At 52.6% G+C, this 12688-nt stretch overlaps 5 protein-coding genes across 5 annotated transcripts; 3 read left to right on the top strand and 2 right to left on the bottom strand.

Annotated features, from left to right (window-relative positions):
• Nucleotides 1-790: 790 nt before the first annotated feature.
• Nucleotides 791-2059, bottom strand: N7458_001619 (GTPase-activating protein RNA1; the record flags this gene model as incomplete). The annotated part of the gene is made up of 1 exon (XM_056905002.1): nt 791-2059. The coding sequence occupies one exon, from the start codon at nt 2057-2059 to the stop codon at nt 791-793; it is 1269 nt and encodes a 422-aa protein (XP_056769109.1).
• A 368-nt stretch (nt 2060-2427) lies between these two features.
• On the top strand, nt 2428-2858 carry N7458_001620 (copper metallochaperone COX17; the record flags this gene model as incomplete). The annotated part of the gene is made up of 3 exons (XM_056905003.1): nt 2428-2455; nt 2584-2642; nt 2718-2858. The coding sequence occupies 3 exons, from the start codon at nt 2428-2430 to the stop codon at nt 2856-2858; spliced, it is 228 nt and encodes a 75-aa protein (XP_056769110.1).
• Nucleotides 2859-3207: 349 nt separating this feature from the next.
• N7458_001621 (dolichyl-P-Glc:Man(9)GlcNAc(2)-PP-dolichol alpha-1,3-glucosyltransferase ALG6) lies at nt 3208-5105 on the bottom strand (the record flags this gene model as incomplete). Its single annotated transcript, XM_056905004.1, has 3 exons — nt 3208-4585; nt 4653-4815; nt 4868-5105. The coding sequence occupies 3 exons, from the start codon at nt 5103-5105 to the stop codon at nt 3208-3210; spliced, it is 1779 nt and encodes a 592-aa protein (XP_056769111.1).
• Nucleotides 5106-6118: 1013 nt separating this feature from the next.
• N7458_001622 (putative nucleolin protein Nsr1) lies at nt 6119-7767 on the top strand (the record flags this gene model as incomplete). The annotated part of the gene is made up of 3 exons (XM_056905005.1): nt 6119-6688; nt 6760-7058; nt 7128-7767. The coding sequence occupies 3 exons, from the start codon at nt 6119-6121 to the stop codon at nt 7765-7767; spliced, it is 1509 nt and encodes a 502-aa protein (XP_056769112.1).
• A 1009-nt stretch (nt 7768-8776) lies between these two features.
• N7458_001623 (uncharacterized protein) lies at nt 8777-10293 on the top strand (the record flags this gene model as incomplete). The annotated part of the gene is made up of 2 exons (XM_056905006.1): nt 8777-8921; nt 9065-10293. 2 exons carry the CDS (start codon nt 8777-8779, stop codon nt 10291-10293), a joined length of 1374 nt encoding a protein of 457 aa, XP_056769113.1.
• Between the last annotated feature and the right edge of the window lie 2395 nt (nt 10294-12688).

A 12688-nucleotide genomic window follows, 5' to 3' on the forward strand; every position in this document is an offset into this window, starting at 1 on the left:
CCGCGCTTCTTCAGAACGTTTGCGATCGCGGGGGAGTGGTGTGTAGGGCGTGGGCAGGGTGAAGAGGGGCATTTTTGCGCGGGCACTTACCCCAAGAGCACACTCGAGAATGGTGTGAGGATGTAGCGAGATGAGTGATTCAAGGCAGACAAAGAATTGAAGTGTCAAGAGGAGAGTCTACGTCGCGAGGGAGGAGTTGAGAGATTCTTGAGAGGCTCGAGGCGTGGGAAGCTCCGAGGTTGAATGCCAAGACGTGGATTCCTGATTTGGTAATTGTTTCACTTCATCAACAAAATACTACTATTCCGTGTACAAAAGAGCTAGCTAAAGTGGATAGAAACTTTACAAATGATCCAGGATAGCAATATTGAGAAAGACAGAGATGTCTAAGGAAGAATTGGTCGCCAAGCGAGGCCTGGGGGTGTATTCACATCTATATGGAGAACCTCCTGTTCCCGTACCCTCCCTAGACAACGGAGCTCAAAAGGGCTATGCAAATGACAAGGGTGAAATCAATGAGGTTTATGTGCAGTCGTCATCATCAACAGGGTATATGAAGTAAGGGGAAAGTTTTGGGAAAGAGGGCATCGGGGTCGTCAATCAAAGCTCCCGGCACTGAGGGTGAAGATGAAGTTGCGAATCCGAGCAAACCGTCTCAAATGAGACAGGACGCAACGGTGCAGGACGCTGGGGCGCGCACCTTGAGGCGCAGTGAAGGATGACACCAGGATCCGTCTTTCGTGGATAAAAAGGAAATCAAGAAACCTGCAATCAGTAGTCCACGCGGGATCTACAGACCGGTCTTGCCCAGAGCTTTGGCCAGCTCATCAACGTCCTTGTCGGCCTTCTGAGCCACCTTCTCCTGCTCGGCGCGATCAGCTTCCTCCAACTCCTTCTCGGCCTTGGCCTGAATTTCCTCCTCTTCCTCCTCTTCCTCCTCTTCCTCCTCTTCCTCCTCTTCAGAGCCCTCCTCCTCGAGCTCATCCAGCTCATCCACACCCCAGCTGTCCTCAGCGTCTTTATCGGTACCATGCTCCTCCTGACGGGCCTCCAAAAGCTCGCACAGGTCGGCAATGTTAGGGTCCTCGTCCGAGAAGATGTTGCCGTTCAGCTCCACACGGCGCAGGCTAGGGAGTGCGGTCTTGGCAGCGTGGGTGAGAGCCTTCACACCCTCGGCCTTAATCTCGTTGTACTGCATGCGCAGGGTCTGGAGCTTCGGGTTCTTGTTGGCGGCCAGAGCCTGGGCAACCTTGACACCACCACGGGCAGAGAGCAGGCAGTCACCAACACCCAGCTCAACCAGAGCGGGCCAGCCCTCCAGAACGCTAGCCAGCGCAGCAGATCCTATAACGGTGAAAGTGTTGTCCTGCAGATCCAAAACCTCCAGGGCGCTGCAGTGGCGAAGACCATTCTTGAGCAGGTAAGAGATACCCTCCTGGCGGATACCGTTCTGGGTCATCTTGACAGACTTCATGCCCGCAGCGTGCTTCTCATAAGCACGAGCCCATGCCGCCATACTACCATTCTCCAAACGGTTACGTCCGCAGACAATGCTTTCCAACTTGGCAACCTCCTTGCCCTCCTTGCGAGCCTCTTCCTTACGCTCAGCAAGCTTGCTCAGAGCATCGGCAATCAGAGTACCAGCGGCGGGACCGAGACCATTGTTGTTCAGGATAAGGTGGCGCAGAGGAACGTGACGCGACAAGAAATCGACGAGGGGAGCCTGCGTGTTGAGACCGAAAGCATTGTCGGACAAGTTGACAGTGTGGACGGAAGGGATCTCGAGAAGGGCATCCAAGAGGGACTTCAAGGCAGGAGGAATTTCGGACAGGAGACGCGAGGTGAAGATATCGGCGAGCTCGGCGACTTCGAGGCTCTTCTGGGTCGCGATGACGGTGGCGAGGCGCTCCGAGGCACCAACACCCAGGGTGTTACCGCCAAATCGGATCTCGGTGTAGTCGGTCGACTCAACAAGAGGCTTGATGTGGGCATCGATGTCCTCCGCGTTGTCGAGCTTGAGACCCTTGCCCTCGAGGGAGAAGACCTTTGGAGGGGCCATGGCGGGGTAGCGTGTAGTTCAGGGGAAACAAAGAAATCGGATTGGAGAAGTGGGGATGGGACTAGGACGGATATGGACCGTGAGAAGAAAAGCAGGAGCGATGAAGATCAGGCTCAAAGAGTGACAAAAGTCCAAGATGTCCAGGGAAGGGCAGAAGAGGGAGGCTAAAAAGGAAGACAATTGGGGATGTTTTTGTCGATAACAAAAAAAATCAGTACGGCCGGCGGAAAGGACCACTTGCGCTGGATTAATAATATTGCGATGGTCTCATCACCGTTGCTCCGACATCTTTCGTCCTTGCCAGCCGATCCTTCTTACACTCATTTACTTGCTCGTTGCTGTCCTATTGCACATACTCAACCAACAAAATGTCGTGGCTCTTCGGTTCCTCCAGTGGTAAGTTTGAATCGCTTCGTACCTGCACACCCGCGGATCCGCTATTTAATGAACACTGGCGCAATGCGCAAGGGCGAATTGCGCCAATGAACCAAGCAACCTGTTCCGCTAACATTCGCCCCTGAAAGACAAAGCTGCCGCTCCTACTGAGCCCAAGGCGCAGCCTGCCCAAACCGAGAAACCTAAGGTGCGTTTCTCCCAGAGATATTGTCGCATCGAGGAAAGAGCCCAAGCATTGACTGACTCTACCCTTGCTATATAGCCCTGCTGCGTCTGCAAAGATGAGAAGACCGCCCGCGACGACTGCATGCTTTTCTCCAAGTCCGACGATCCCGCCAAGGAGTGCAAGTCAATGATCGAGCAGTACAAGGCCTGCATGCTGGGCTATGGCTTCAAGGTCTAGACCATGGCGGCGTCGATCATCGTCGGATTGTATAATACTGCAACTGTATCATAGCATTTGGCATCTACTGGCTGGAGTTTCTTTCTTTTCATTGGCGGATATCATGGGACTCTTCGTGCCGCAAGCAGTACCATGAGAACCCCTTGGGCTTATACTGTACTTTTTTCATGTTGGATAGAGACCAGAATTAGAACTACAAATACGCCATCTCATCTCTAGAACAAAACAACTGGATATCAGGATATCAACGGGGTAATGTGACAGGATTAGTCTAGCAACACAAATTTTCCATGGTAATACATTGATGAATGGGGTATCACTGAAGGCCCATGACCTTCCAAGAACTACCTTAATGCTTCTTCTTCCGGTTCTCCTCTTCAGCTGCCCGAAGGTCAATTTCACGACATTGGACCACCAAATTCCACATACACCAAAGGTAGGCAAGTCCAAACCCGGCCGCACCGATCAAGGCGTTGAGGACCACCCACAGATCCGGTTTGCCGGCAGGTGGAGGCACAAACGCTTCCAGAATGTGCCAACCAATCATGGCCAGGTAGAATGCTAGATGTAAGAGCTTGCTAAAGATATGCGGTTCCAGCGGAGCATCTTCAGGAGAAGCCCTGCTTCGGAAGATCTCAAATGAAGTTGGAGGAAGACCCATCAGATAGGCCCAAAGCAGAGTCATGACAATGTAAGGCAACCGCAGCTCTTCACGACTCAGAAGCGGATACATGGTCCATGAGCCAAGGATATTAGCCCAGCCAACCCACGCGCGGTTTTGTTTGCTGAGGCCGCCGTCACCAGCCAAGGTCAGAGTCATGGGGAGTAGAGGAAGAAGCACGCTCTTCTCATGCACTTGGAAGGAGAAGAGGAAAAAGCCCCATGAGACACAAGACAAAGAAGGGAGGAGGAGGGAAGCCCGAGGATGGCGGAATATGATGGCACATGGGACAAGGATCGAAGCTAGTGTAGCGCCGAGAGACGCACGTTGGAGCAGAGAAGCCTCGAAGCGGTGCAGCTTGTAGAAAGTGTGAATAGCGCACCAGGCATTGGCCACCTTATCCTCGAACAAACCACGGGCGAATGGGAACACGCGGTGGATAATTTGCGTCGTCTGGAAAAGTAGAGCATAAGCCACGGAGTTCTTATCGAGAGCAATCGGAAGGCCTTGCAGCAGCGGAGGCTGTGGCGAAGACGCAAAGAGCTCTCGAGCCTCCGCCTTTGTAGCGCCATACAGAAGCGGGGCAAACAGTAGGGCGAACGCGGCGAGTGTAATGAGAGCAATGTTAAGAAGCCGAAGGATACGAATGCGCGGGAAGACACAGACGCCAAGGAGATAAGCGAACATGACGGGCGCGTAGTATAATGCCATCTGCTTGAATCCCAATGCGCCGACAAAGAAGATACAGGCCCACAGCATCCGTCCAGCTAGTATAGCATCCAGACTTGCAACCATGAGGCCCAGCATCACAGTATTGTATTGGAAGTGGCCATGATCGATCAAAATGGTCGCCGGTTGGAGGAGGATGGCAACGAGGGCGATTGAGGCGGACCACGCGTGCACCCCGTGCATGCGGGAATAACGGCGAAGGAAGGTGACGATGGCTGGGACGTAAACGAAATATTCGGAGATGAACACGGTGGCGCGCATGTAGACCTTCAAGTCCGATCCCTCGATTCCCCGGGATTCGTCCAAGGCAAACCATGCAGGGTCAAAGGCCGAACCACTGCGTCGGTTAGCAGGCGCGCCATTGTTAAAGCTCAGCAGCCAATGTAGGAGAAGGAAAAACTTACATCTTACCGCATAGCCAGCTGTGGTATGCGGTCAATGGGGGATAATCCAGGCCCCAATACTGCAAATCATAGAGATACCATTTGGCCATTGGCAGATGGGTAGTGATCTCCATCCAGTGCCTTTGAGCCTCGAAATCACCGTGCATTGGAGGAACATTGAACCCTATGCTTCGTTAGACGCGAGAAGAACCATATCACAAGACCGATTATCATACCAGAGTAACCCCACAGACTGACAGCCCAACGGAAGAGGCCCACGGCCATGAGCGTCAGAGGCAGGATCAGCCATTGCGAGACGCCAGCCCGTGCCGCCCACAGAAATGAGACCAGTGGAAATGCAGGTGATTGTTTCCCGTCTCCCACATCCACGATCAGGCTGTTGTTCGAGCCCGGTGCCGTCGGGTTCTTTCTCTTCTTGCGGGGGCGATGCGAGGAGGGAGTAGGAGGGGCCATCACGATCGTGGCCAGGTGGCTTCAACACGGCCCATTGACTTCGAGAGTCGAAAGGATGGAAGCACGCGGCACGGAGGAAGTCCGGAGGCGCGAGAAGCTTGGGTTCAACAGACGTTCAAAGTATAGAGACCCGCGGGACCAGTCGACGCAGGAGGATCAGTACGGGGGACCAGAAGTACTCCTGGGTGACATGTCAAGTGCCGCTCACAGGGCAACACGCGAGTGGCAGAGAAGTTGCCCCGAGGTACCCGCCAAGTCTCCACTTCGTGTCCACCGCATTTGCTGGGCAGTGCCTGATTCTAACCTGTTTAGGCAGGCGGAGAGTGTTTCTGCCAGCCTCTGATTTTTTTTTCTGCAGATTTTTTTGCTTATCAGGAGCTTCCCCCAGCCACGCATCAACTTTTTTTTTCCTTCCTTCTTCATCCCTCTCTCATCTACCTTTTCTGCTATCACTTGCCTGTGTTAGCACTCTCTCTTCGAAGCATCGTAATCCCGCTTCTATCTCAATAAGTACATATCTCCCTTCCCCCTCCCCCCAACTAACTGACGCAGCTGCGTGGGTTCCGTACTTTCAAAGTACTTCAACAGACATTTTAAGTGGGCTTTTCACATCGAGGGCTGTGGGCTTCAAAATACTGCACATCTTGTGGGCTCTGTGGGACATTTATATTCCTCGTGGGTTTCATATCAGATCAGTTGCGTATCTGTGCCGGTCTCTGTGGGCTTGAACTCTGTCGGTTGCGGGTTACTTGTTGGGCATCTACCAGCTGTGATCAGATCACTCCTGGCTGTTTCTATCTCCTGAGGGTTTATCACTTTTTCCTTTTCACATGCAAAAAACTTACACGGGTGGCTATTGAGGGATTTGTTGGCTCTGCCGCACACAAGAAAAAAAAAAAAACACAAAACCACAAACCACTTGATATTCTACCACTGTATGTGGGATGTGAACAGACCCTAGGGCCTCTTTACACAGTTGCTAACGTGATTTGCTCTCTCTCCTCTAGATCACAATGTCGAAGACCAAGGTTTCCACCAAGGTTGACAAGAAGGCCTCCAAGGCTCTGTCCAAGGTCAAGGACGCTGGTGTCACCAAGGCTGCTGCCTCACCCGCTTCCAAGTCCAAGGACGTTGCCCGCAAGGTTGCCGCTAAGGAGGCCAAGGGTTCCAAGAAGAACAAGAAGAAGGAGCCCACTCCCAGCTCCTCCGAGTCCGAGTCCGACAGCGATGAGGACATGAAGGATGCTTCCTCCTCTTCCGAGAGCGAGAGCGAGGACGAGAAGCCCGTCAAGAAGGAGACCAAGAAGGTCGAGAAGAAGGAGGAATCCTCTTCCGAGGAGTCTGACTCTTCCGACTCCGAGTCCGAGTCCGAGGCCGAGAAGCCCGCTGCCAAGAAGGCTGCTAAGAAGGAGGAGTCTTCTTCCGAGTCCGAGTCCGACTCTGAGTCCGAGGATGAGAAGCCCGCCCCCAAGAAGGCCGAGAAGGTTGCCAAGAAGGAGGAGAGCTCCGACTCTTCTGACTCTTCCGACTCCGAGTCTGAGTCCGAGAAAGAGGCCCCTGCTAAGGCTGAGAAGGCCGAGAAGGTATGTTTACATATTGCTACCTGGGGGTTCCCCCTTCGTGATCATATTACTGACCTGTATTCTCACGTTAGGAGTCCTCTGACGATTCCGAGTCCGAGTCTGAGTCCGGCTCTGACAGCTCCGACAGCTCTGACTCCGAGTCCGAGGCTGAGGAGAAGCCCTCCAAGAAGCGCAAGGCCGAGGAGGAGCCTGTTGCCGTTGTTAAGAAGTCCAAGTCCGAGGCTGCCCCCGAGGGTGCTTCCTCCAACCTGTTCGTTGGTAACCTCTCCTGGAACGTTGATGAGGATTGGCTCCAGCGCGAGTTTGCCGAGTTCGGTGAGCTCACTGGCTGCCGTATCGTGACTGACCGTGAGTCTGGTCGCTCTCGTGGGTAAGTTATTATACACTGTCGTCTCCCCTTCTGATTATAACCAGATTCTAATTCTTGCCTCCCCTATAGCTTCGGTTACGTGGAGTACGCCAGCGCTGCCGATGCTGCCAAGGCCTTCGAGGCCAAGAAGGGTGCCGAGCTCGATGGCCGTACCATCAACCTGGACTACGCCACTGGTCGCCAGAACAACCAGCAGCAGGGTGACCGTGCCCAGAGCCGTGCCAAGAGCTTCGGTGACTCCACCAGCCCCGAGAGCGACACTCTCTTCGTTGGCAACCTGCCCTTCAGTGCCTCCGAGGACGCTCTCCGTGATGTCTTCGGCGAGCAGGGTACCATCCTGGGTATCCGCCTGCCCACCAACCCCGACGACGGCCGCCCCAAGGGCTTCGGCTACGTCCAGTTCTCGTCCGTCGAGGAGGCTCGTGCCGCTCACACCAACCTCCAGGGTGCCGACGTTGAGGGCCGTTCCCTCCGCCTGGACTTCAGCACTCCCCGTCCTCCTCGTGAGGGTGGTGGTGGTGGTTTCGGTGGCCGTGGCGGCGGTCGCGGTGGATTTGGCGGCCGCGGTGGTGGCCGTGGAGGCGGCGGTGGCTTCGGTGGTGGCCGTGGAGGCCGTGGTGGCTTCGGTGGCCGTGGCGGAGGCCAGGGTGGTTACAACAAGGCCAGTGGCGGCATCCCTGAGTTCAAGGGAAAGAAGGTCACCTTCTAAGCTAGGAGCCTTGCCTTTGCTTTGTTTTTGCGACTGACATGATCATCGTTTGCACTTTTTCTGCGTGTAATGTGGGCCGGGGGTTCAAAAGTTATCTGTATGCTTGGATAGTCTGCGCATTAGGCTAAATTGTAATTTCATACATCTCTTTTATTCAACTCACCTTCCATATAAACCGTAGCCTATCCTCTAGGTCTATATAGGTGGTGCCTGTACTGGATGGTCTGTCCCACAGGAGCCTCCGTCATCAAGTGAATACTGCCGCCTTCCACCGCCCAGCTTCCCCGCAATCTGCCTTTGTTATCGGCCTCGTCATATACTTTCGACGGATTCGTCCTGTACGGAGTATTGCGATCGCGAATGCATCCCAGTAGGTTTTTCACTTTGCCTTGTCCGATTCAAATTAGGTTTCCCTTTTCCCACTCTTACTTTTCTTCCTTGCTTACTTCGACATCATTTCTTTAACCTTGATCGTCTATTATATCATCACCTCTCCTGCTTGCTCTCCTAAGCTTTTTCCCTCCCCCCTCGCATCCCCATCGGTGGTTTCCGTCACGGGCCACTAATCACCTGTCCCGTCTGCTGATCACCTCATCATCCACTCTTCAGCCCACTCTTTCTCTCCCCCCCCCTTTTCTTCTCTTCCTCGCTGTCCAAGTTTCTCGCCTCTATACATTTATTTCCATATCGCAACTCCCCGTCTCCTGCTTCCTCTTCTTTACTGCTCTCCTCTGCCAAGGCAACCCAAGGCGGGCTGCGATCCTCGGCAGCCAAAGGTCCAGGGTTGGGCATCAGCGATGGGGGTGGATCGCCGTACAGATCTCCACTTTGATAAGATAACCTCGTTGATTGTCCTCGTTCCCCACGCTTGACCGCTCTTGTTCCTCGCACCGAGTGGGCTGACTCCATCATCCTCTCCCTTTTATCATCTCCTCTTCTTATATTCTCACTTACCCCCCTACTCTACCCTTCTCCTCCCTCCTCCGGCTCTACTTTTCCATCCGAGGCCATGCAACCAAATCACTGCGACCTTCTTGGTCAGGTGCGCGAGCCTAGAGCCGCAAGTCAAATGATGCGCGATGGCCAGCCGCGCGACCAACATGGCCACGGTGGTCAGCCCCGGTCGTCTGGTGCAAGACCCATGAGATCAGAGGGTATGTTATAGCCCCTTTTATATCCAGTTCATGCGTGGTTTTATCTTTTATTTCTCTCTCTCTGCCGATCTGATTTCGTCATGTATAAACTGTTTCGCTTCACCCCCTGTACTTCGCAATGTACTCACTACGATATTACATAGACTCTTGGATCGAAGTATCATCCCAGCCCTCCTCCTCATCTCTGTCCTCAGCCGCGACAAACGACGATATTATCACGACGGGACTCCGGGTGGAACATCGCGAGGCAGGCATGTATCAGCACCGCAGTCGTCGACGGCGCATGCAGCATCTGGCGGCCGTGGCCACCGCGCAAGTGGATTATTCGTCGCAGGAGGCTAGTCTGGCGAGTAGTAGCCAGGAGGAATATGAAGAGAGTGAAAGCGAGTCAGACCCGCCGATGAGCAGCTCGAACGAAGATATCAACCGACCCGCCCGGTCTTCATTGCTGCCGATGCCCCCTTCGCCCCACTCCGACGAAGCCGATAGTGACGATGAAGACGATACCTCTACTGCCTTGGGAATGGGCATCAGTCCATCACCGTTTGTCCCACAACCGAACGTTTTCTCCCATCCACCTCCCAGGTCCGACCCATCATGGACTCGTCCCACCGAATCTGGACGCTCCCAGCCCAGCGTCTTATCAAACTCCAGCCGGCGCACTACGATCCGTCGAGAATCCTACCCAAGCACACGAGGATCTCGTCGATCCCAACAGTCCCAGCACAGCCCTTACAACATGATCTCGCCTTCTCATCACGCGGACCACGATGCCGCTCTCCGCGCCAGTCTCTCCACTCTGTTATCTTGTGCAGCCGCCGCCCGCGGACTCCCAAAGACCGAATCTCCGCGCCTGCAAACCGGTCCTCCCTCATCTGCAGCCCCGCCAGCATCGTTCCGGCTGGTCGGCGAATCTGTCGCAATGGGCGATGAAGACAGCGGCGAAGAAGGCCCATCCTCGCCCCAATATATGGAGACCAGCCCCTCAGTGGGTCCGCCCCGCCGCAGACACCCCACGACTCCAACCGGCCCATCTGTCTCCAAAGCAAAACGTCGATCCGCTTCTCCCAAAGACCGCAGTGTAGCGAAAAAGAGTCGTCGCGCCAGCCTGTCCGAGTCAACGGCTCCCGTCAGTCCCACTGTCATGACGTGGGTCATCAGTGCGGGCGTCGTCGTGCTGTTCTCTGCCATCAGCTTTTCGGCCGGATACATGCTTGGCCGGGAAGTTGGACGGGCTGAGATGGGCATGATGGGAGATGGCAGCGTCCCCGCAGCACGATCGTCAGCTGCCTGTGGACAGGAAGCGGTGCGAGGCGGTCTCAAGAGACTCCGTTGGGGCACTGCTGCCGCTGGATCAGCTAGCTTGGCTTGAACAATCCAATTAGGTCAACCTCTGCCTAGCCATGAAATATAATGGCCTGATAATGAGTTGTTACGACAATGACGGGAGATGATGGCATACAACCCTGCTCTTCCCTTTTCTTATCTCATGATATCCTCTCTTTCTTGTTGAATTTCGCGGGAGAACAACACCCGTTCCTACCTCCCCTTCACCTATCCTCTCATTTTTCTCTTCACTTTTCCCCATCACTGATGACCCTATGTTGATTCGACAATCCTGTTTTCCTGCAGCCAGTGCGTGTCCCAGGTAATTGAGTATCTGATGAGTCACGGCCTGCCAAAACTTGGGTGAATATTTTCCATGCTATCCCTGGTGTTGTGGCGTTCTGCTTTTCTTAATTTGCATTTTGTTTGGGGCTGGTTAGTGACGGTGCTTGAGTTGGTTCTGGTGGTGATGTTATATCGTTGAGTTCGGAATTTATACCCTTTTTGAAGTGACTTTTTATTGAGCCGGTTGTATTTTGTTGTAAAGGCAAGGTAGATATAGATACGGGGCGTTACAATGTTCATGGAAAGGAGGTAAGCGTAAGGTGATCAGGGCTCATCAGCCACTCTTCTGGGATAATCTATCTTGAACCAGTTTGTTGATCAACTTGGAAGAATGTCTGACTGAAGGATAAACGATTGAAACCTTGGCTCATCCGAGTTCACGTGCTCAATATCAAACTCTATTGATGGAAATTCCTTTATCCTTATCGCTCAAATCACTACCAGCCCAAACAAGATCAACCCATCTTCATCAGCAGGGATTCTAACTTTACACCCACAGCTCCCTGACTCGCGCGACTACAGCACTGACCTTAGGTGAGAATATAAGCACTAAAACGGCTGGAAAATAAACTGATCCGTAGGAATCTCTCTTGGCCTAAATCTAGTATCTTGACTGGCTGTACATAAGTACAGAGGGGCGGGGTAAACAGGGGCAATACGACATGGACATGGGTAATAGCATCGCCTCATAATTGGTGGAGACAATAGGTTTTTGTCATCTGAGCGCTAATAGTCACCTTTAGGCCCTGAGGAATTATCCATTTAGCCCTTCAAACGGCTTCATGTCGAGGAATCATTCATCTACACTGTACTGACTTCGAACATGTTGTGTTAAGCTGTTCTCCGGAAAGCTTATGTGGTGGATCACTCCCGTATAATGCACGCGCGCTATGATAGGCCCCGTCAGTCTAGCTTAGAGACAACAATAATTACAAGCCCTTCTGGCTGTTTATGTTAAGGCTCGGGGCGGAAGGCCCCGTCTCGGCTGGACCCTTGGGCGCTAATATGTCATGTGGGCGCTGCTTTGAATGGTTCATGAAGACCTGTGAATCATTATGATAAGAGTCATGAACTAAATATTGCGATAGAGAAGCATCAAGCGCAATGGCAAGAAGCTGCGACAAAGAAAGGGCTTGAATGGAGTGATGTGAGTGGTCCCGTTGCCTCGCATAACTTCGCTAATAATATCACAGTGGAACTGGGGTATGTTAACGTCCATAACCGATCATTAGAGGCACTTATGGGAAGACATTATAGGGAGAGGAATTTTGAGAGCTAACATCATCCATTTCAAGCGAGATACCGACCCTGTTGCCATAATACTGGCAAGCATCTTCCTTCCCTCGGGAAGCACATTGACTGGAACACCGAGTTGATTTCGAAGATGCGGGCAGATTTCTGCTTTCAGTGTGATGGACTTGAGTAGGAGTTCAAAAGGATATTCCGAGATCTGTCTGATTCTGCCCGGTACCAATTTGCGACTTTGAAGTTTCATTTGGGTGGTAAGAGTCCTTATTTAGAACAAAGCTGAAGTCCGCTAACGCATTTTGCAGCAAATGGGTTTCCCTCTAAGATGAATCAAAGCCTGGACTATTAATTGCAAGACATCATTTTTCAGTATGAAAACTCGCAAAGAAATTTATCAACAGAAATCCGGTATGACTAGGTTCAAACACGAAATGTTTTGCACTAACAACTATCAGAAGCATTCGTGCTAAGACTTTAGAGTCTAGCGAGGCATCATATGTTGTGCAAGACATGATTCCTGATTACCGAGCCGCTCTTAAAAGTCAAGGCAAGTCAACAATGCGTTTAGAATGAGGGGATTGAAAATAGAGGATCGAAACTAATGGACCAAAGGCCCCAACAAGGCGAAAGCTCAGTACGACATAGTTCAAGGCCAGATTGAGAATGGGACACTCTTCCCCAAAGTCATCCGTGCAATGTCAAACAGCATGACAGATGTATTTCGGAATTCTTTCGACGAAATGGCGATTATCACTGGAGAGGTGTCCGAGCGCATTGAGAACGATGCGGATGCAGCCATATATCAACAGGAGAAAGAGAAACAGAGCCACGATGGACAAGAGCCACGA

The sequence above is a fragment of the Penicillium daleae genome (assembly GCF_028827525.1).
Source record: "Penicillium daleae strain IBT 16125 chromosome Unknown utg000002l_segment0_segment0, whole genome shotgun sequence".
Taxonomy (NCBI): Eukaryota; Fungi; Ascomycota; class Eurotiomycetes; order Eurotiales; family Aspergillaceae; genus Penicillium; species Penicillium daleae.